General features: G+C 35.9%; 1 protein-coding gene across 19 annotated transcripts in view; it reads right to left on the bottom strand.

Annotated features, from left to right (window-relative positions):
- LMNTD1 (lamin tail domain containing 1) overlaps positions 1 to 24759 on the bottom strand; it is a 523246-nt gene that overhangs the window by 99113 nt on the left and 399374 nt on the right. For 13 of the 19 annotated variants that reach the window (XR_006709236.1, XR_006709238.1, XR_006709237.1 and 10 more), the window contains 3 exons: positions 13169 to 13287; positions 9741 to 9970; positions 6559 to 6757 (listed from right to left, as the gene is read on the bottom strand). Coding sequence is in view for 15 of the 19 variants with exons in the window: in XM_045465471.1 (XP_045321427.1) it covers positions 6559 to 6757; positions 9741 to 9970; positions 13169 to 13287 (548 nt within the window). In the remaining 4 variants the exon portion in view is untranslated. Of the gene's footprint in view, positions 1 to 6558; positions 6758 to 9740; positions 9971 to 13153; positions 13288 to 13382; positions 13563 to 15354; positions 15528 to 24759 lie in introns of those variants that run through there. The other 6 variants (XM_045465474.1, XM_045465483.1, XM_045465481.1 and 3 more) reach the window with 6 other exon arrangements.

A 24759-nucleotide genomic window follows, 5' to 3' on the forward strand; every position in this document is an offset into this window, starting at 1 on the left:
GACTTTCCAGCTGAGCTTTCAACCCATAGAAACAATTGACCACAGACCCCGAAGGTGCCTCTAAATCAACATTCCCCAAATTGAACTCATCATTTGGGAAGAGTGGGAAACTTATTCTAGTTAATTATGTCATCATTTATTCTGTTGGCCATGCCTGGAATTTCCATTACTTTTGCACTCTTTTAACCTTGCCTTATCTGTGGCCAAATACTATTGATTCTATCCCTATATCTTTCTATATACACCCCCTTTTCTCCATCCCTATTGCTGCTATCTTCATTAGGCTCTCATCACCGTTGTATGATATTGTAATAGTGTCCTAACTGGTTTCTCCAGTATTGTACCCTCCTAACTAGTCTCCATTTTGCTTCCAGAGCAATCTTTGTTCAAGGATAAACCCTTCAGTATCTTACCATATACTTCCAGACAAAACACCAGCTTCATAGCATGGAAACGAGGCTGTACATAATTTCTTTTTTCCCCCTACCGCCTAGCTTTGCTTAAACTGTAACCATGAAGTCTTAAAATATACCACGAGACTTGTGATAATTCATGCCATTGCATGCTTTACTCACTGTCTTTGCAAGTGTTGGTAGTCACTCTTCTTATTCCCCACATCCCTACTAACACTTGAAATTTTCAAATTTCTTAATATTTTCAATATCATGGGTACAAAATTTGTTTTCCCTGATTATAGAGAAGTTGAGTAAGCTATTTATTGGCCACACAGTTTTGTTCTGTGAATTCCCTGTTCATATTATTTTTTCCACTTCTATAAGGTTGTTTTACATTTTATAATTGAGTTAATAGTATTTCTAAAATAGCATTTAAATATATACACATATTTTTGGAAGAAGAACTGTGCAGTAATAAAAGTATTATTCATGTAATTTTAAGTACCTATATTGGTGATGATTTGTTATGGCAGCAATAGAAAACTAACATACACTTCTTATAAATTTTTAAATTGTGTGCTAGAAATGTTGCCAAAGTCTTCTGTTTTCTGTCTTCTGTTTTTCTAATGATAAACCACTACCAATCTTTTGTTTAAGTGTCTTTTTTTCTCTAAAATTTTCCTTATGTCTTCTGTTTTAGAAGTTTTTCTACAATGTAATCAGAGATTTGGGTTTTTATTTTTCTGCCTTTTATCTTTCTGGGAGCTGGCAGTGCTTCCTGCATCTGTGGCTTGATGTCTTTCATTAGGTTGGGAAACTTCTATGTTGGATTTTGACCAATACTGTTTTGTCTTACTCTGTGTTTCCTCCCCTTAAGGGACTTCAGTTACAAGTAGTTCAATTTTGTTTTAAATCTTTCTCTATTTATAATTGTGTGCTAGTTTCTGTTCTTCTAAAATCTTTGCAATTCAGCCTGGGTATTTTCTTCTGAGAATGCTTTAGTGCAATAATTCTCTCTTGTGTTGCATCAAATATATTGTTAAACCCAACTGTTTCTGAAATAGTAATTTCTCTTATTGGAATTTTTACTTCTAGAATTTCTTTTTGATAATTTCATAAGAGAATAAACTAATAAAATATTTATTTTGTCATTTAATTCCTTGAATATTTAGTCATTGTTATTTTAAAATCCCTGTCAGATAACCATAATATCTTTACTACCTAGGCCTGTTTTTTTTAAGTTTTTTTTTAATGTTTATTTTTATTTTTGACAGAGGGAGAGAGACAGAGCATGAGCGGGGGCAGGGCAGAGAGAGAGGGAGATGCAGAATCTGAAGCAGGCTCCAGGCTCTGAGCTGTCAGCACAGACCCTGACATGGGGCTTGAACTCATAGACCATGAGATCATGACCTGAGCTGAAGTTGGACGCTCAACCACTGAGCAACCCAGGCGCCCCTACCTAGGCCTGTTTTTAATGTTCATTTTTAACCTTAGTTTTTGGTCAACTTTTGTCATTTTGTATGCCTTGTAAATTCTTACCATTGGGTGACCCTTTGAGGTTCCACCTGAAAGCCTGGGTTGTTTATCAATGGTGCTCCTTCTTGACAGGCCCTGAATCTCAATATTTATTCACCTAGTCTTATGAGACTGCCAATATATGATTAACTTCTCAGCTTCTTAGCTGCTGGTTTCAAATTAGCAACTGTTTTGAGGAGAAAATGGCTTAAAATGTCAGGCTATCACTCTGAGTTTCCTCTCCTAGAAGAGGAATTGTGAGAACAGAGAATGTAAACATCCATGAAATCTCAATATGCACTACCAAACTGCTTTAAAAATAGCGGTCTAATTTGATACTTCCATTGCATTATATGAGAATGGCTGTTTTGCAGAGGTTTACTTTTGAGTAATTTACATACCTGTTTTTTCTTTTGCATTACCATTATGGTTCTTACTAAATTGTTGATATAAAATTTTACTCTCCTTTGCCTAGAATTCCTCTATGTCATCCTCATCCTACTGTTACTGAATTCTCTGTGAGATACTTTAATTTCTTGACAAGATGCCTTTTTGTTTTTCAGACTTGTTTTTTTTTGCATGGGAGATGAGATGAGCACTATTTTGAGTTTTGCTTTTAAATAGATAAGAACCTAGAATAGTTCTGTTATCCTTTTGTTTTCATACACATAATGGAATATGCACAGTTGCTTTTCAAAAACCTTCCATTATTTACGTGAACTGTTTATTCATTGATCTTAAATTTTTATTTTATGCACATAAGTAGAATAAATTAGCTTGTCTGAAGGAAAAAATAACTTCACCCCTGTCAGGGCTAATCACTTCATTTCCCTGCCTTTTGATATTTGGCCCAAAGCTATAGGAAAATACTTCACACAGTACATAGAAATTCACAGAGGCAGGGCTGTTAAACTGCTATCACACAGCCTTTACTAGTTATCTTTTTCTTTTTACAATAAGCCTTCCCACTTTTCTTTAGTAGAAAAGTGACTTCAGACCTCTGCTTATAAGTCATGATATGCTGAGAGTGTAAAATGTACCAATCATTCTTTCAGGAGTCTTGGCATGAGACTGATTAGTAAAGAGATTGAAGAGACATATGGGTATGTAACTTTTTAAAAAACCAACACTTTCCATTATTTAAGCCCCGATTTATCTAGTTCTTAGGTTCTTCTTGATAGCTTCATGCTACTTATCTACATTAAGGTTTCTACAACTCTAAAGTTTGCCAAAATTACCTTAGAGTGTCAGTTCTTCCAATAGACACCTACCTAACAATTCTCTGTACAGATTGGCACCTATGTTTATAGCTGTGGGAGGTCTGATGAAGGGGTACAGTATTTAAGACCTCATACGGTTTTTTAAATTTTTTTTTAATGTTTATTTATTTTAGAGAGAGAGCACAAGCAGGGGAGGGGCAGAGAGAGAGAGAGAGAGGGAGACAGAACAGAAGCAGGCTCCAGACTCTGAGCTGTCAGCACATAGCCCAATGGTGGCTCAAACCCACAAACCATGAGATCATGACCTGAGCCGAAGTCGGCTGCTTAACCAACTGAGCCACCCAGGCGCCCCAAGACCTATAAGTTTTTAGAAGACAAACTTAGGAAGACTCAGGGAGTTTGATTCAGCTCATTGCTATTACAAGAGAAAAGCCCTCAGATTTGTAACATTATAAGCTATTTTGGACAAAAACTATTCGTGTAGTTATCATTATCTTGGTGAGGCCCATCTTGGCCCACAGCTTCCTACCATCCTGATTCTAGATTTACAGAATGAACAACTGCCTAGGGAAGTGTAGAGAATGAGAATGAGTGGGAAGGTAGCCTTCTTAATGTAGTTTGGTCACTCCTGAGGCATCTAGAACTGACCTGGAAGTTAATATATGGTCTTAGAGGTAGGAAGAAAGATCATGCATAGCTAGTGAAAATTCTAATAATTTCTTCATTTTGTTTCTTGTTTGTCTACTATTTTTTCCTCCTGCTGGAATATATTAAACATCCTTAGAGATAATGAGTGATAGCAGGAAATAAACAGCATATTTTACTGAAAACAATCAAATTGAGAAGAGGCTTCTGTTTCTAGCTGAGTTTCAGTAACAGAAACTGTATTTGACTTCTCACCTGAAACAACTAAGAATCTAGAAGAAATTATATGAACTGATGTTTTCCAAGATATTGGACACTGTTCTCACAGACCGCGAGATCATGACCTGAGCTGAAGTCAGACGCTCAACTGACTGAGCCACCCAGGCGCCCCAACACTGGTTCTTTAAGAAGTTTAATAAAGCTGATAACTCTCAGACAAGATTGATCAGGAAAAAGGAAGGAGACACACCTGACCAGTATCAGCAACAAGAAATGTTACATCACTACAGATTCTATAGATACTAAAGTGATAATAAGGAAATATCTTGAACAGGTTTATGAATATAAATCTGGTAACTTAGATGAAATGGACAAATTGCTTGAAAGACACAAACTGTTCATGTTCTCTCAAGAAGATACAGATAACTGGAATATCCTGATATCTATTTTAAAGAAATACAATTTGTAGGTAAAAACCTTCCCACAGAGAAACTTCAGGCCCAGAATGCTTTGCTGATGAAGTCTATAAAATATTTAAGAAAAAATCAATCCTACAGGAACTCAGCTAGAAAATGAGAGTGGAATTATATCCTAACTCATTCTATGAGGCAAGTTTTACCCTGATGCCAAAGCAGACAAAGACATTCATTACAGAAGAAAACTACAGATCAATACTCTTCACAAACATAGATGTAAACATTTGAATCAAAATTTTAGCCAATCAAATTCAACAATATATTTAAAGGGTTAACATTATGATCAAATGAGATTTATTTTAAGAGCGCAGGGTTGCTTTAACATTGAGAAAGAAAAACTATATGATCATCTCAGTAGATGCATAAAAAGCATTTGACAAAATGCTACTCCAACATTCATTCATAATATTCATTGCCACAATTAAACGTTCTGAATCATGATCCTGTTACTCCTTTGTCTGAAATTTTCCCATTGCTTCCCATGCCCATTGTGAAGATCAAATTCCTCAGCCTGGTATTCAAGGCTCACTGTGATCACTCCCCAAATCTGGCCCCTACAGCCCTGTTACACTAATTGATACACTGCTCAGTGGAGCAATGCTGTAAAATGCCTTAGATCTCCTAGATCCTAGCTTTTTCTGCCTCCTTCAGTTCGTTTATGCTGTTCCTTTGCTCTAAGTAAGATAGTGGTTCGCAACCTTGGCTGTGTGCTAGAATTACTATGGAGTTTAAAAAAATACCATGCTCTATTCCAGCACTAGAACATCTGACTCAGAGTCTAGGGTAGGATCAGGACATTAAAAACTTCTCAGGTGATTCAATTGTGTAGGTAGGGTTGAGAACTAGTGATCTAGGATGTTCTCAAAGACTCCAAATTTGCATACCCCAAATTTACTTATCTTTCTAAGATAATTCTAAATGATAACTCCTTCACAAAGTCTTCCCAGATCATCCTTGGCTGGGAGAAAGTTCTCCTCTAAATGCCTTGATACATTATTTGCCTCTCTCTCAATCCTTACACCTGCAGGTCTTTTCTGATATACCTGAGTGAAAGTTCTTAAAACCATATTCACAAGTCTTTTTTGAATTTTTGCCCCAAACAAGTCATCATTTTTAACATGGTAGATAGATACTGAATGAACAATTTGATGAAGTGTTTTGGGATGGTTGAAAGAACACTTAGGTGTTCACTACAGTTGAATGGTAATAGTGGGTGATTTTAGGAAATGTGACCTAAGGGGAAATGTTTTCTTTATGTCTGATCATCACTTCTTTTAGCCTAACAACTGGTTAACAACTTCTTTTAGCCTTCTAACACCCTCTGTCAACATGTGTTTATTACTAATAATTCACAATTCAATCTGTTGTTAAGGAACAAGAAAATCAGGGTTAAGTAAATGTATAGATGAGTCTACTCTTTTATTTCAGTTCTAATATCAACTTTCATCCTGATAATTCTTTTTGCCATAGATACCAACAACCATAAAAATGGATCAAGGAATAAGTCCACCTTTCTCCTTATATCTTGAACTCAAGAGACTAGTAGAAGAAAAAAAAGATACTAAATCCATCTGAATAATTTCCCAATAATAAAAAAAATATAATTGACTTTATTTGTAGGGATTATGTAGTGTTATTTTCTCTGGCATCTTTGAAAAATCAGCATCCTTGTTTGGTTCCCTAGAAAGTTACATTGATTTCTTATCATTGTTCAGAACGTGAAACAGTTGTATTTCAACAAACTGTTTAGGGTTTTAGATGAAATCATGGATGTAACAACAGATTAGAAACAAAACTTTCTGGGGCGCCTGGGTGGCTCAGTCAGTTAAGCGTCTGACTTCGGCTCAGGTCATGATCTCATGGTTCAGGAGTTCAAGCCCTGCACTGGGCTTTGTGCTGACAGCTAAGAGCCTGAAGCCTGCTTTGGAGTCTGCGTTTCCCTCTCTCTCTCTGCCCCTCCCCTGCTTGTACTCTTTCTGTCTCTCAAAAATAAATAAACATTAAGAAAAAAGAAATAAAATTCTCTACTGATATAAAGTAGCTTCTATCCCAAGAGAAGATATTAAATAGTTCAAATAGAATATGTACCTGGATCTAGATTGGCCCACTTCTTCAAGAATCATGGAAAAGTGCTTCCGGGTGTTCTCTGCCTGGAATGAGCATGCAGCAAATTTCTTTGAATCACCAAACAAAGATAGGAAATAATCTTCTCCTTCCCCAGTTACAGCTGTCTCAGGAGCAAGGACTGACAGAGGCTCTTTCTTTGTCATTATGAAGCTGTTGACTCCTTTCAAAGAAATCAGTCAAAGAGGAAAGCAACAGAGAGAGAAATAAATAAAAAGACATTAAAGGAACCCAAAGTTGCTATCTTTATTCTTTGCTTCTACAAAATTATATTCTTTATACATTTTACGGTCACTGTCGAACTCAATGAGGATAATTAAAAGCGTTAAGCCAAAGTCTATAAAATAACTAGTGATTATTTTTAGTAACATATAATTTCTAGAGATTATTTCAATAATCTTAAATTATCAATAATATCACTGGCATAACGACTTTTACTCAACTGATTATTAAATACTAGAAGCATTATAAGCTTTCGTATGTACTAGAAGTATCATAAGCTTTCCAGGAGGTAAAACATTTGAGTTCCTTAAATTTGGATATGTTATATATAAACACAACTTTATTTTATTTCATATTAGCCATCCTCCCCAAATTATTACCCATAAATTAAAACCTCAAATGAATCCTTCCTACCAACAATTAGTAATTGTGCCAGGTAAAGACTTAAATTTCCTCTAATGAACTAAAATTCTTTATTAGAAAGATAAAGTAATGCTTAATCAGACTCTAGTATGCTCTTGGAAATTTGTTTTTTTTTAAATTATGATTTTGCATGGAAAGAACCATGCTGAGTAAACCTAATCATGTGTCTGCAGAGAGAGTAACACTTCAGAGAGGGACCATGATGGAGTGGATAGAACAAAATATCTTGGATTTACACAGACCTGCAATTGTATCCTGGCTCTGCCACTTAGAAAGCCAATGGATTTAAACTTTTTAATTCTCCATTTTCCTGAACACAAATTATACTACCTTGTGTAAGGCAATGTGAGGATTGAAGAAAATGTAGATAACTGTCTAGCACAGTGTCTAGTATTCAGCAAATATTCAGTAAGTGATAGCAATTATTGTAGTTCAGGGACTTTGGTTAATGTGACACTGGGTCCAAAATCATCAAAGGATTAAGGCAATCTAGAGTTTGCTTTATATTCTTGTATCTTTAACAAAGCCAAAACAAGATGAAAGATGGAAAGGAGTAAAAGTCCATCTTTTAAAGTTTATTCTAGAATTCCTTGTCCAGTAAATTTTTGTTAAAAATTAAATATTTATTGGGGTGCCCGGGTGGCTCAGTCAGTTGAGCGTCCAACTCCTGATTTCAGCTCAGGTCATGATCCTGGTTTAATGGGATTGAGCCCAGTGTGGACTGAGTGTGGAGACTGCTTAAGATTCTCTCTCTCCCTCTGCTTCTCTCCCCCACTCACATGCTCTCTCTCTCTCTCTCTCTCTCTCTCTCTAAAATAATAATAAATACATAAATAAATAAAAATGAAGAAATTTTTAAATAAAAAAAAAAGAAAGAAGGGAGTAAACACGTAGTTCCTAAAAAGAATTCCTCAAAGTATTTTGTCTAGAAGCAATGTATGGAATTCAATTAGTTCATTTCCAGTCAAGTGAGTATTTACTTAATCATTAAATTTCTTTGGGGAAGGAGAATATACATTATCTTTGTATTCTAAAAAGAAAGAAGATGGATTAATTTTAGTGCCAGTTGTTATTTAATCTAGAAAGGAACCCAGGCATCTATCTATAGAAGTTGAATCTACGGTAACTGAAGGAGAAGACTACATCTCAGCTCAAGTCTCATCTTGCAAGGGGAAACCACTATGTTTTGTTTTTCCCCCTAATACTAAGAGATTGCACAGTTTAATCCAAATATAGGACATATACCATGATGATACAGTGACAAAGAAGGAAAAATATTCCCTCCCTAGATGTAAAGTTGGTATTTTCACTTTTGAGTGTATGGATTTTGGTCACTGCTAAAGGTCAGTGTGATCTTAGGAGGTCTTTGTAAAAAATATATTTTAGGCATACAAACAATGAAGCATAGGTAATAATGGCATTAGGTGAAATCCCCAAATGAAATAGGAAAATATCAGAAACACAATGAAACACAAATAAACAGCAGCCAGGCTTAACTGTCCACAGAGTAATAGAGGAAAACAGAGGCATCAAGAGTCATGGGTGTGTTTGTGCTACCAGTTTGGAAACTTGTTGACTGGTAATTGAAATACAGACCCCAAATTTAACCTATTTAATGAGAAGGTGCTTGTAGATATATTCAGATTCACAACTAACTTTTATTTAGTACTTACTGTATGCTAGGTAATTTTCATAAATATTTTATTTAATTCTTAGGCCAGCCCTGTGAAGTTAACATTTTCATCCCTATTTTGCACTTGTGGGTAATGGAACTCAGGGATGTTAAATACCCTTACCTAAAATCTCTCAGTGCAGGAAGTAGAAATATAGTTTAGAGCTAGGTCCTCTGTTTCCAAGACCATGGTCTTTTCAGTAAACCTTGATAATTAATACACCCTCAAAGTTCCCTACACTTGGTTAAAAACAAACATCCTGTGGGTATTGCTAAAGTGCATTGTTTACAGTGTTGGCAACTGTCAAAACCTGACTTTTTCCTATTATAGAACTGTTTCTGTTTTCTTCTCCTCCAAATTCATTTTTGTTCTTTTTCTCTCCACCGTTTTGTTACCATTTATTTTGCTTCTTTCTGTTATCTGTCTTTTCCTTACATAAGCCATAAGTCTTCTAATGGCACAAATACACAAGACATCGCTTAGTCTTTCTGATGGTGTTCAGAGGAAGGGGAGTTAATGCTACACATTAGAATTTTCATCTAGCAATTCTAGAGCACCTCAGCCATCAGCCCATGAACATTATGACAATTCAAGATATTTTAATCATGGGGATGATACATCTGGCCACATACATTTATGTGACCTGAGTATGAATCCAGTGCCAAGATCAATGGTAAGGATAATCAAGTTACTCTGCATATCATTAAGAGATTTGTGTTATTGGAGACAAATCATAACACATCATTCTGACTTCTAGGCACATAAAAAACCTATTGAACTACATGCTTTAAAAAATAGTCGAAAATTCTTGATACGTGTTTTACTTACCCAAGCTGTTTGCTGATTGGGAATGGCCCTCTATAGTAGTTTTAGGAGTGTTGTGCCCAGTTGTTGATACAGTTATTCCACTAAACTGAGGGCCAGACATATAGTAACTGAGAGATGTGTCATAGGTTAATGACTGTGACAAAGGCAGTGTGGCATCTGAATCTGTTTGTGGAAAAAAATGTACTAAAGATCGCTGTGTCACTGGGCGACCATCATGTGTGTCTTCTCTTCTGTGCACATAAAATAGTATAATAAACAAAGTAAGAAAGTCAAAACGAATAGATACAAACATAAGAATCATGAACTATGATTATTACTCAGAGTTCTGCTTTTTAAAAGAATTATACAGGGGCGCCTGGGTGGCGCAGTCGGTTAAGCGTCCGACTTCAGCCAGGTCACGATCTCACGGTCCGTGAGTTCGAGCCCCGCGTCGGGCTCTGGGCTGATGGCTCAGAGCCTGGAGCCTGTTTCCGATTCTGTGTCTCCCTCTCTCTCTGCCCCTCCCCTGTTCATGCTCTGTCTCTCTCTGTCCTAAAAATAAATAAACGTTGAAAAAAAAAATTAAAAAAAAAAATAAAAGAATTATACATCTTGTATGCATAAGGACATCTTACAGTTGTAGTTTTAACGATCTAAGTAAGATGCTTTAAGCCTCAAGACATGCTTTTATTTACTTTTTTACCTAAAAAGTAAATTGCAACTGTAGATGATTTTGAAAACGTACAAAGGTAGAAAGAAGAAAACAAAAATCACCAAAATGCCACCAACCAAAAATTTTACAATTTAATTCCAGACCTTTTAGTGTATTCTTTTTAACTCAAAATTGAGACTCTAGAAACCATTTTTATCCCACTTTTATCACTTGTTACATAATATTTCCCTTTCAATTAGCTTAAAAAGCATGATTATAATACCTGTTTAATTTATCATTGTTTACTAAACCGTTTTCTTTCAATTCCTGTTGCTTAACTAATTTTTTATTTCTATTTCTAATTATAAAAATTCTAGAGTTAATGTCTACTTTCAAATATAGTCTGAAAATTAATTTCTATAAATGCAGAGCACATGTGTACATGTGTGTGCGTGTGTGTGTGTGTGTGGGGGGGGGAATATAGAAAAGAGAGGGAAGAAAGACTTAATTTGCCAGTATTATTTTTATAAGTAAATCTTACTATGAACAAAGATTTCCTTTCTTTCTTTTTTAAATGCATAAAGCATTTATTAACTAGTGTGCATTTAAACAAAGCCTCTAAACTACAACACAATTATTTCACAAGTAAAACAATATTCCCATGGCACGACTCATGAAAAGGTTTGTGACAAACTTTGTATGAGTCACATTGAGATTTAGTTACCTCAAAGCAATCTGTGTGTGTGTGTGTGTGTGTGTGTGTGTGTATGCATGTGTGTGTGTTTAATACTTGAATTATCAACAAAGTCCTGAGGTCCAAAATCCTTTAGATTTCTGAAAAACTTGGTAAATGGTCAGCTTATGCACCCCTTTACTGGGGGCCACTTATCTACCTCTGTTAGTCAAGAGCTAAGTATTTGCCTTCATGGATTGTCACTATTTTGATCTCTTTATTTTCCAGAGTTCCTATGAAGATATTTTAGCAAGTCTTCTGTTTTTTTGTTTTTTGTTTTTTTCCAAATGTTTTCATAAGGGAACAAGGGCCTGAAGTTTCCTAATCCACCAAAGTGATATCAGTCTTAATCTCTTTGTTTACCAAGATATATTCATAATTTTGTTCTGCAATTTGTAAGTTCCTTCATCAGAAATATTGTATCTGGAGAGTTCTGTACTCAAAACCAGACTTCTCTAAATGTACCTCTCAGAAGGCACAGACATCCTAGTTAATTTTTTTAAATAATTAAATGGCATTGGCTTTGAAAATTGTACTACTAGCCCAATACATGTTAAGCTTGAGCATTTGCCATTTTGCTGACATCCTAAGCACTCATCTTTGTCATAAAAGCTCTAACCCATGAAAATATACTCTTGTGTATGATGTGGTGGGTAGTGGGAAGGAGACTATAGAGGTAAATTGTCAAATTAAAAATATTTCGTCTCTGTCCAACCTGAGACAGGATCATATGATATGATTTCTGCCTGATACTAGCTAGAATAAGCAGGAAAAGTACTTTTCTCTTTCAAAGTTCCTTACATCTATCTGGGTTTCATTACAAACTGCCTATATCTTTTCAGCATGTTCATTTTATAAGCTTCAAAGTTTTTTTCTTCCTCCAGTAAAACAATAGCATTTTGGAATAATTTAATTCCACAGAAGATTCCTAATAAGCTTTTGCAAATGTGATTAAAGAAATCTGGCCTAGCGCCACAAAGTATTCTTATTTTTGTAGTTGAATAAGAAATTTCTAATAGGTGCACATACTTTTGTAAGAGCTCCAACATTTCAGGAAGAGACACATGTCTAGACACATTATTTAAACCCTGTACTCCCTGACTTGTTAGACTCTTTTTGGAAGATAAGGGATTTGTCCTAGTGCTTAGTTAGCTTTGCCTCTATTGTATGGAATTTTCTAAGCTCTTTGTTAGTACTTTGTTACCTCTGGGATTGATTAGCACTAAACCAGAGGTAGTTATAAAAGTTCAATTCCCACATTTCAATGTTATTTTAAGGGGTACTACATTGGTAATACTGACACCAATCATTTCTCAGATGACCTCAGATGACCATTTAAAAAATGGACTTGAACTGAACAGTAAACACAGGACACCTAGGTGCGAAATAACATTAGCTTTAAATTGGATATATTCAGGGAGTTCCTGTCTGGCTCAGTCTGTAGAGCACATGACTCTCAATCTCAGGATCGTGAGTTAAAGCCCCATATTGGACATGGAGCCTATTTAAAAAAAATTTAGGTATTTAAATTGGGTATATTCAATACTAGAGGCCATTAAAAAAAAAAAAACTGGAAAACCTATGCTAATCCTCTAATTGATAGAATGATTTAATTAGTAAAAACAGGGAGTTGTAGTTTTTTGCTTTTGTTTTTCTTTCTTTTTTTTGGTGGTGGTGGGGTGAGTTGCAGTTTCTATTTCACATCCTCACAGGCATTTTCCAAACCAAAATTCTCTATCAATTCTTTGTCCCCAAGGTCAGTAAAGTAGTTCTAAAGAAATTATCTGCCAATTTCCTTAACACGCTAGATATAAGTTTTGGAGTCTCAACCATGACTCATATGATAGAGATCTGTACAGGTGAACTTTAGTATTACTCAAGGACTGTACTTTATAACACAGTGGTTGGGGAAATAGTTGTATGTTATAGTTAATTTTAGAAAATGTGTGGAATCAATTCCAGTTACAACTACTTCATAAGATATTTTGAAACAAGAGGTCAAGTACGCCCTCATTATCCTCTAAAACTCAGATCCTTCTCTCCTCTCACTTATGCCATTCTTACTGTGCTTGATTCTCCATTTTATCTTCCTGCTCATGGACTTCACTCTGCAGGGCCACTGAAGTTTTCTGACTGGCTTGCATGTCTTTCATCTTGGCTAGAAGAAAAGTCTCTTTTCTTTCCTGGGGGAAAAAAAAATCATGATATTAGGAATAAATATAGCTGAATTTTAAGGTAGACTTTATTTTCAAGTGACCTTACCAGTTAATCTAACTACCTCAAAGCATATGCCAGATTAAATAATTTCTTTCCCAAACTGGTGCCAGAGCCAGGCTTCTAATGTAAATATGTAAATATTGACATAGCCAATACTGGTATTGGCTAATGATATTATGCAAATCAAGGTGAAGGTGTGTAACATTCACTTGAAGCAGCTCAAGAGGCAGGGCGGCAACCCAGCAAGGCTACCTTTATGACTATAACTTTCACATCTGGCCAACACTGCCTGTTAGAACACTGTGAGGTAATGTCTCCATAGTTACAAAGTTCCAGTCTCTGAGAAATTACTATACTGATGCTGCACCTGCTTTTCAATTTGCAGACAGTAAATAAGGTAACTTGCTTTTAGGAGAGCCATATCTCTCACCAGATAAATTTTGATACCAAAATATTCAATATCCTATTTTGGATATCTGAGGGTCAAGGCCTATATATAAATACTGGGAGCATTAGTTACTGTTTTTAATTGTTTTTTTTTTTTTAATTTATTTTGTTTTGGCAAATGTTCTTTGAACATACACAAATGGCCAAGCAGCAGGAACAGAAAACTTGTATACTTTTCAGGCAGAAAGAAACCTATTGGTAGAAATAGTGAAATCAAAGCCAGGAGGACCTAAATTCTTCTCCTAGTTATGCCAGCAGTATGGTTTAGAAGAAATCACTTAGTTCAGATTCCAATCTTGAATAAAAGATTCACACTTAATGCTTTATGATAATTATGACATAAGAATAAAATTAACACATAGGAAGGTACATGACTGTACACAGTAATAAGGCAGATTAACAATGATGATTACTGGGTGAGTAGGTTCATTTAATAAATATTTAAATAAGCATCCACTCTGTACCAGGAACCAGATAGGCACTAACAATTCCTTCTTCAAGGAATAAAGATAAACATCTTCCAATTTAGATTAGAAAATAGCTTCCATCAGGGAATGATGAATAATAGTTAAATACAAAGGCCAACGAACAAAGTATTTGCTTTAATAAGTCAAAAGAAAAAGATTTCTTGGGGAACCTATGAAATAGTGGCATGGAGGATCCTAAACTTACTTCTTCACACAGATACTCCTAGATAACAGCCACATCAGTGTAACTCAGAAAATGACATGAAGACAGGCAGAATAGACTCTCCACAGTTAATTTTGGAAAGGAGGCCACATAAAAAAATGGTAGAAAGGGTGGAACCCCAGTCGGGAGCCAAACTAACCTGTGAGACTAACCACAAATACCAGAGGGACACCACAAGCACAGAAAAGGAGGAGAACAGATTCCACACCAGGCACCCCAGACATATGGGGCCTGAACTGGGAAGATGAGTCCCCATAACATTTGGCTTTGAAAATCAGAAATTCTTAACTTTGAGTTTTCACAATCACTGGGTTTTAACACTGGGAACTTAAAAAAAAATTTTTTTTCAACGTTTATTTATTTTTGGGACAGAGAGAGACAGAGCATGAACGGGGGAGGGGCAGAGAGAGAGGGAGACACAGAATCGGAAACAGGCTCCAGGCTCTGAGCCATCAGCCCAGAGCCTGACGCGGGGCTCGAACTCACGGACCGCGAGATCGTGACCTGGCTGAAGTCGGACGCTTAACCGACTGCGCCACCCAGGTGCCCCATAACACTGGGAACTTTAAAAATCAGTGGGCTCAGCTCCAGGAGAGCCAGAAGGTGACAGGAAACAGTTCCCACCCTTAACAAAACAGCACACAACTTTGACAAGATACAGCATAGAAGCAGCAGTTTGAAAAGCACCTGGGGTACACCAGGAAGATTTATTTACTAATGTCAGAATGTGTGATAGAGGAACAGGAATCTTTAAGAAATTTCTCCAAGAACAAAAGACCTGGTGGGCACCATTATCTCCATCTATCCCCAGCATGGATAGCCAGACATCTGTGGGAACCAGCATGAACACTTGGTACCTAGCTTAGGTTTCATCCTCCAAGAAGATGAGCACTTACCTTGATAACACTTATGTGCCCTGCCCCCACATTCTCCTGCAGACTGCCCCATCCAACCTGCCTTAATCCTTCCAAAGTCATGTCTGATGCAGCGCCTTCTACAAGCAGCCCTGACTGTGGCCAGCACCACTCCAAAATGACTCTTGCTCTGGTGAGAGGGAAAGATAATCACACAGGTCAGTTCCACTGCAGCCTTAGCAGTGGGCTGGGGGAAAACATCTGATCTAACTGTTGGCCCTGCCCACTGACAAAAACTTCACAGGGGGCAGCACAAAGAAAAAGCCCTGTAGTTGGGGGGGGGGGGCACTGCAAACAGACAGACTGAGGGCAGACATCTGGTCTGATAGGTTTCACTCACCAAAAAAAGCCACTCAGGAGACAATGCAGGGATAGCAGCCTGCAGGTAAGTGCAACTACAGTTCTGGATAACAGGCTGAGGGCAAGCGACTGGTCTGACCCAACTACACGCACAAAGTGGTCCCAGACTATCCTCATAATAGCACAGAGACCAAACCCTGCCCACAACAAAGATGACCACCTAGACGACTGGAGTGAAGGAAAATGTGGCTCAACCACAACAGTAGTGTGCATGCAACACACACAGGAGACAACTCTGAAGTGCCAGGTTCTGATGAACAAGGGACATTGCACTACAGGGCACTATAGGACCTCTTCTTCATAAGTCCATTACTTTCAAGAGATATAATTGACTTCCCTAATACATAGAAACAAACATATTTAGACAAAATGAGACAGAGGGATATATCCCAAATGGTCAGGACAAAATCATAACAAAATGATTTGGAGATGAGAAATATGCCTCATAGAAATTCAAAGGAATGGTCATAAAGACACTAATTGGATGCGAAAAAAGAGCGGAGTGGAGGATCTCAGTGAAACCTTCAACAAAAAGACAGAAAATATAAAAAAGGACCAATCAGAGACAGAGAACTAAATTACTGAAATTAAAAAATACACTGGAAGGAATCAACAGTAGATAAGAGAAAGCAGAAAAATGGATCAGTGTGCTGGAAGACAGAATAATGAAAAGCAAAGAAACTGAACAACAAAAAGAAAAAAAAAGTATAGTAAAAAATGAGAATATTTCAAGGAAACTCAGTGACATTATCAAGCACAATAACACTGATATTATAGGTATCCCAAAAAAAGAAGACAGAGAAAGGGGAGGGGCAGATAACTTATTTGAAGAAATAATAGGCTAAAACCTCCCTAATCTGAGGAAGGAAATAGACATCCAGATCTAGGAGGAACAGAGAGCCCCCAACAAAATCAATGCAAAGAGGTCCACACCAAGACACATAATAAATAATTATAATGGCAAAAAGTAATGGCAAAGAAATAATCCTAAAGCACCACGAGAGAAGAAAACAGTTACATACAAGGGAAACCCCATAAAGCTATCTGCTGATTTTTCAGCAGAAACTGTACGCCAAAAGAGAGTGGCATGATATATTCAAAATGCTGAAAGAAAAAAACCTGTAACCAAGAATACTCTATCCAACAATGCTATCCTTCAGAACAGAAGGAGAAATAAAATAGTTTCCTAGACTATTTAAATTTAAATTTAATTATAGAACCCCTATAAAATTTAAAGGGGTTCATCACTATATCAGCCTTACAAAAAATGTTAAAGGGAATTTTTGACTGGAAAGAAAATGGCCATAATCAAGAATAAAAAAGTTACAAAATGAAAAGGTTTCACGGGTACACACAAACATAATAAGTAGTAGATTAATTACTTATAAAGCCAATGTAGCTAAATCAAAAAAGCAGTAAAATCATATATATAAAAAATCAGTTAAAGGATAAGCAAAATAAAAGGATGTAAAGTATGACATTATATACATAAAACGTGGGAGGGGACAGTAAAAATTCAGTGCTTTTAGAATGGGTCCAAACTTAAATGACCATCATCCTAAAATAGACTGCCATATGCATAGGATCTTATATATCAACCTAATGATAATCACAAATAGAAAACTGTAAGAGATATGCAAAGAATAAAGGGGAAGGATTCCAAGTATATCACTAAAGAAAACAAACCAAATGGGAAGAGAGGAAAGGGAGAAGAACTACAAAACAAACAAACAAACAAACAAAAAACCATAAAACAAGTAACAAAATGGCAATAACTACATACCTATCAATAATTACTTTGAATGTAAAGGGATTAAATGCTCATATCAAAACATGGGATGACCAAATGGATAAAAAAGCAAGACCCATCTATATGCTGCTTTTAAGAGACTCACTTCTTTTTTTAAATTTATTTATTTAAATTCAAGTTAATTAACATACAGTGAAGTATTTGTGTCAGGAGTACAGCACAGTGATTCATCTCTTACATATAATACCCAAGTGCTCATCTCAATTAATGCCTTCCTTAATGTCTGTCACCCATTTAGCCCATCCCCCCAACCACCTCCCCTCCAGAAACCTTCAGTTTGTTCTCTGTATTTAAGAGTCTCTTATGGTTTGCCTCCCTCTCTGTTTTTATCTTACATTTTTTTCCCTTTCCCTATGTTCATCTAGTTTGTTTCTTAAATTCCACATATGAATGAAATCATATGATATTTGTCTTTCTCTGACTTATTTGCTTGGCATAATACACTCTAGTTCCATCCACATTGTTGCAAATGGCAAGATTTCATTCATTCTGATTGCTGAGTAATATTACGTTGTGTGTGTATGTATATATGTATATATATCTCATATCTTTTTTATCCATTTATCAGTCAATACACATACAAAAATGCTGTCTTGAAGGGGCACAGGCATCCCACTGTTTATAGCAGCACTATCAACAATAGCCAAATTACCGAAAGAGACTCACTTCTAGCCTAAAGATGCAAGCAGGCTGAAAGTGAAGGGATGGAAAAAGCATTATCATTCAAATAGAAGTGAAAAGAAAGCCTTGGTAAAAATAGTTATATTGGACAAAACAGACTTTAAAATAAAGATTGTAACAACAGACAAAGAAGGATACTATTTAATGATAAAGAGAACAATCCAACACGAAGATATAGCAATTGTAAATATTTATGCACCCAACATGGAGCCCCCAATTACATAAAGCACCTATTAACAGACATAAAGGAAGTGATCTATAGTAATACAATAATAGTAAAGGACTTTAACATCCACTTAAATTGATGGATATGTCATCTAGACAGAAAAATCAACAAAGAAACTGTGGCTTTGAATGACACACTGGACCAGATGGCTCTAACAGATACATTCAGAACATTCCATCCAAAAATAGCATAATAAACATTTCTTTTTTCAAATGAACATGGAATATTCTTCAGCACACATGTTGGGTCACAAAACAAGTCTCAAAAATTCAAAAAGATTGATATATCATGAATCTTTTCTGATCATAATGGTATGAAATTAGAAATCTATCACACACATACAAATCTGGAAGAACACAAATACATGGAAGCTAAACAACATGGTACTAAACAATGAATGAAGATATATGCACCCTCTTGTTTACTACAGCATTATTTACAGTAGCCAAGTTATGGGAACAACCCAAGTTCCATCAATAGATGAATGGGTAAAGAGGAGGTGGTATATACACAATGGAATATTACTCAGCCATAAAAATAGTGAACTCTTACAATATACAACAACATGGATGGATCTCGAGGATACAATGCTAAGTAAAATAAGTCAGAGAAAGACAAGTACCATATGATTTTACTCATATGTGTAATTTAAGAAAAAAAACAAGAAAAAAGGGAAAAACAAAAAAAAGATTCTTAAATATAGAGAACAAACTGGTGGTTGTCAGAGGACAGGTTGGTGGGGGGATGGGTGAAATAGGTGAAGGGGATTAAGAGTGAACTTATCATGATGAGCACTGAGTACTGTATAGAATTGTTGAATCACTATATTGTACACCTAAAATTAATATAACACTGTATATCAATTATAATTGAATTTAAAAAATGAGTAAAAAAAGAAATGAGAAGAAATATACTACTTGAAGTTATAGTGAAGCAAGTAAGCTAGAGGAGGGTAAACATTTGACTGTATTTTCTCTGTCTTGGAGATGAAGCATAATTCCTTATTAGGGTTGTGGGCCAATTATGTAAACATAGCACAAAGAGATTTGTAAATTTATACTTATTCTTAGGAAATAAGTAAAAATGAATTTATTATTTCTTACCACTAACCCAGTTTCCCTAATTCTACCTGACTGGTTTCTTAGTTGTTAAAATTTTCTGTACTTGAACTACATATATTACCATGAAGTCATTATGATCTCACTTGTTTTATCAGAGAACCTATTCACATTCTGCAGCATAGTTTGGAGAAACAAAATTTCATCAACTGAGAAAAATTTTGAAAAGCTTTAAGTTTGCGAATGTTCCACTAGTCATTCCCCATACAGGATCTTCCTTATTTATTTTCCCAAAGTTATAGCATATATGCAACTAAAACTAAGCTCAAACTAAGTAAGTGGTTTTCAACAGGGTATGAAGTGAACCATGGAGGGCATTTTGCAAATGTGAAAGAACAGTGACAGTAGTCATAAAGATTGGTGGGGATACGAGCCAGAGACTTTCTTAAATATTGCAAATAATTTTCCCACATACTACATAATTTTCCAGACAAAGATGAAAACTAGTTTATAATTATCTGAGTGCAAAGCCCAATTCCATATTACCTATAAATACAAAATATTTTTGCAAACTTTAAATATATACTAAAATCTCCACGAAGTAACTATTTGTTTACATTGAGGAAGAGTGTATTGGTTTGTTCAGAACTTTTCAAAGAGTTGTTTGTCAGTTTGGAAAAATTACACCATCAATGGTAATACCACATGGTGTATTCATGTGGTTTATATAATGTACCTGAAAATACATAATAACGGTAGAAAAAACAATAATAGCAATAACAACAACAAAATCAACCTGGTATTTAATAATATTAAGGAATAAAAGTTAAATATTTTAGGTGTGTTTGGCATTATGATTGTATTCGTTAAGAATAATCCTTACTGGGGCGCCTGGGTGGCGCAGTCGGTTAAGCGTCCGACTTCAGCTCAGGTCACGATCTTGCGGTCCGTGAGTTCGAGCCCCGCGTCAGGCTCTGGGCTGATGGCTCAGAGCCTGGAGCCTGTTTCTGATTCTGTGTCTCCCTCTCTCTCTGCCCCTCCCCCGTTCATGCTCTGTCTCTCTCTGTCCCAAAAATAAATAATAAAACGTTGAAAAAAAATTAAAAAAAAAAAAAAAAAAAAAAAAAAAAAAAAAAGAATAATCCTTACTGTTTAGAAATACATACTGAAGCTTTTTACATAAAGTTATATGATGTCTAGATTTGCTTCAAAATAATACAGATCATAAGAAGTGAATGGAGATGGAGATGAAAAAGATGGGCCATGATTTGTAACTGTTGAAGCTCAGTAATGAATACAAGGAGATTTGTTATACATTATGTCTATTTCTTCTTTAAATGTTTGGATTTTTCTAGAGTAAAAAGGCTAGAACACATGTTTCATTTCGGGATCTGTAGACTTTAAACATTGATGGTATCATCATCATGGCTGTCTCTAGCTCAGGAAGGATAGGGTCAAGCAAGAGCTGAAGGGGAAAAGCAGAAGCACCTACTGTTTATGAGGTACAATAGTCTTTACACAGATCCTTTCATCACAGCTCTGGAAGATAGGAATTGCTCCATTTTCTCAAATGAGGGGGTAGAAGTTCAGAGAGATGAATACCTCTTCCAAGGTTATACCACCAATAGATGGCAGAGCCAGAATATGGTCTCACATTTATTTGTTACAAAGACTCCTTCACTGTACCTCCTGTTTCTCTGTTGTAATTCTTATCCAAAATCTTCCTAACTCCTTCCATGGTAACTGCCTGACCACTTACTCCTGAACCAGCTTTGCCCTGGTTTCTCTCTGCTTTGATCTCCAATGACTCTCTCCCCTGGCTTCCAGAACCTGTGTCAATTCTCTCTTTGGTCTTATCCCTTGTTGGAAAACTGCTAGAATTTTGCATGAGAAATTGAAGTACTCCCCATGAGACAGATATAGGGTAAAACAGGATAATGAAAACTTTTTTTTTTTATTTTGTGAGCTTTTACCTTAATTAAGAAAAATTAAAAGAGGCAAAATACCATATTCAGCAATTTTAAAAAACCAGGGAAACATTACATGCACATAATTTTTTAAAAGCTGAAAAACACAAAGAACTGGCTTTATGCACTCTAGTCCTCTGTTTCCACATATGGAGAACATTTACACAGTAGGGGATTTTATTAAATTGGTAATATAAATAAAATGTCTTGTGTGAATGCAGACTGTATATATAAAGAGAATTTCCATCCCCTCTCAGGCCATGGGTGGGAATATTCATATGCAGTAATATGCAGTTGAGGATTACAATTTAAAACATGACATATTTCACTAGCTAAGATTCAAGAGTTCGTATATATAGGAATACAGTTTCACATTTGCACCTACATAAATATAGTATAAATTCCTATTGCAAAGCATCTTCCTAGTGTAAAAATGAACTAGGTTGATTCATCTCCTTCCCAAGATCCACATATAAGTAACAGAGCTGCAAACATAGATACTATTATTTTACTTGCAGTCAGGGTCATGTTAAGATCCTACTGGAGATGTTCACAGAAAGGATAAAGAACCATTTGGGGGAGGTTCCAGTTTCAGATAGTTTGTCCAAATACCTTGACGGGTCTTTCCTGTCACAAAATTCTATTCGGAAACAACACTAAGATCTTAGATCTGCCTATGTGGTATTAAGTATCAAGCAATGGTTTCAACCCTCAGACATTCCTATTAGTTTTAGCACTGGCTCATAAATAACTGCATAGTTATTTCACACATAGGGTACATGTATTTTAGGTTTAGCCTTTATCCATCAATAGTTTCTATCCATTTTCTTTAAAGGAATATAATGCTTATTATTCTAAGACAGGTTATCTCAGACTTATTTAAGGGGCAGAGACCCAGATCACATTCTTATTTGCAGAGCACCATGTTCTTTGCAAAATATTAAAAGAATATAAATCAATATTTTTATTTCATCTACACATTATTTTAATATACTTTTACTAGCAAAAAGAAATCCATTGTATATTATTTGTATAACATATAACCTCACAACAACCAGCTTACACGTCTTAAAACACCGAACAAACTGTTGAACCAAGAACAAATGGTTGGTTTTGAGTTTTTCTATCAATATGAATTTGCAATTTCATTTTCTTCTGTCATCTATTGGCAAACTTTAGCAGAAAGTGGTATCTGGAACCAAAGACTTGTAAAAAATCATTGGAAAACAATTTGAATTGAGTAAATGTTATCCATTAACTTTTTTTTCCCCTCTGCAAGCAGGGTAAAGGCAATCATTATTCAATATTACAGTCAAATGCTCTCTCTCTACAGCTTATGGAACACTCATACCCCATAGGAACACTGTGTGATAAGCACTGGATTAAAAGAGTACGAAAGAGAGCTATTAGAAGCCTGGATATAAACCCTTCCAGTGGCCTCAGGCAAAAATACGTCTAAATGGAGCCCAGCCAAGCTCAAAGTGGAAGCACACCCAGGCAAAGGGCATCTCCTTCTCTTCCTCTGCACATATAACAAATTTGATCTGTGGTACCTACTGTTAGCATTACTCATTATTGATGATGGTGATAGGTGGCAATTGAGAGGTACAGTTCACCAAGGGTGAATTAGTTATTCTTGAAAAATCCCATGACACTATTTATATAAATGAAGCTGCTTTTATTATTTTACTGACAGTTTGAGTTATAAGTAAACTTAAATTGGGAAATTTAATTTAAGTTAGCAGCTTTCTTCTCCATGTGCAAATGAGAAAACAGAAGAAATCAGGATGTTTCTAATACTATTGATGACCCTGAGATTTGAGCTATATCTTTTATAAGAGGATACTTGTGACTTTGACTAGCAACAGAAAAGCCACTGGGGTGGATAATAATACTGTGTCTGAAATTTTACTGTATCATTTCTTTGAGACCCTGTATGTTAGAAAGAGGTGAGAATCCAGACACCTGAGATGGAATGAGAAAATCCATGCACTGTTTGCAAATGGAGTTCTCAAAAGTTGGACAGTCAATGAACTGAGGCACCCAGGTGCCCCTCCATTTACTAGTTTTACTACAATTTGGGCAAAAATTCTAATTTTATAGTGGTAACCTTTTCACTGGTGTTCTATCAGGAGAAAAGTTTAAAAATCACAGTTACATACCATCCTCAAGAACTCCAAATCAAGTCAAATGATTATAATCAGAATTTGTAGGCTTAGCAAATGTCCATCGACTGATGATGGATAAAGAAGATGTGGTATATGTATACAATGGAATATTACTCAGCAATCAAAAATAACACAATCTTGCCATTTGCAATAACTTGGATTGAACTGGAGTACATTATGAGAAGCATATGATTTCATATGATTTCACTCATGTGGTATTTGAGATACAAAACAGATGAACATAAGGGAAGGGAACATAAGGGATGAACATAAGGGAAAATAATATAAAAACAGAGGGAGACAAATCATAAGAGACTCTTAAATACAGAGAACAAACTGAGGGTTGTTGATGGGGTATTGGGTGGGGGGATGGGCTAAATGGGCAAGAGACATTAAGGAGAACACTTGTTGGGATGAGCACTGGGTGTTATATGTAAGTGATGAATCACTACATTCCATTCCTGAAATCATTATTACACTATATGTTAACCAACTTGGATTTAAGTTACAAAAAAAGAATTTATAGGATTAGCGTATATAACTCTTAAAAAGCTGGTCTCACAATGATCCTTTGAGATATGGCTTCCTAGAAAAACAGAATGATGTTGAACATAAATGGAATGGTCCCATTTTAGTGATATAACAGGGGTACTGTGGGACATAGCCCTGAGGAAAAGTGAGCTTTCAGTATATAATGGCTAATCAGTGCGTATCAGGTGTCAAGGTGAAGTACAAGGACTTCCTGTGGATTCTCTCAATTCATCCTCACAATAAGTAAATGCTACAGGTTCTATTATCAGGCTCATGAGAAAACTGAGGTCCAGAGAGATAAAGCAACCTGCCTGCAGTTACACAATCATTAAGTGGTGGGATCTGGAAATAGACCCACGTCCATCTGACTACAGAGCCAAGATTCTGAAGCACCATTCTGTGGTGACATGATACATTTAGTAATCTTTTGAGTCTCAGAGTTACTGTGAAGAGAGTCCCCACACAGCCAGCCACCTCTTTTTTTTTAAAAAATTTTTTTTAACATTTATTCATTTTTGAGAGACAGAGCATGAGTGGGGGAGGAGCAGAGAGGGAGACACAGAATCTGAAGCAGGCTCCAGGCTCT

This window comes from Leopardus geoffroyi, chromosome B4 (genome assembly GCF_018350155.1).
Source record: "Leopardus geoffroyi isolate Oge1 chromosome B4, O.geoffroyi_Oge1_pat1.0, whole genome shotgun sequence".
Lineage (NCBI taxonomy): Eukaryota > Metazoa > Chordata > Mammalia > Carnivora > Felidae > Leopardus > Leopardus geoffroyi.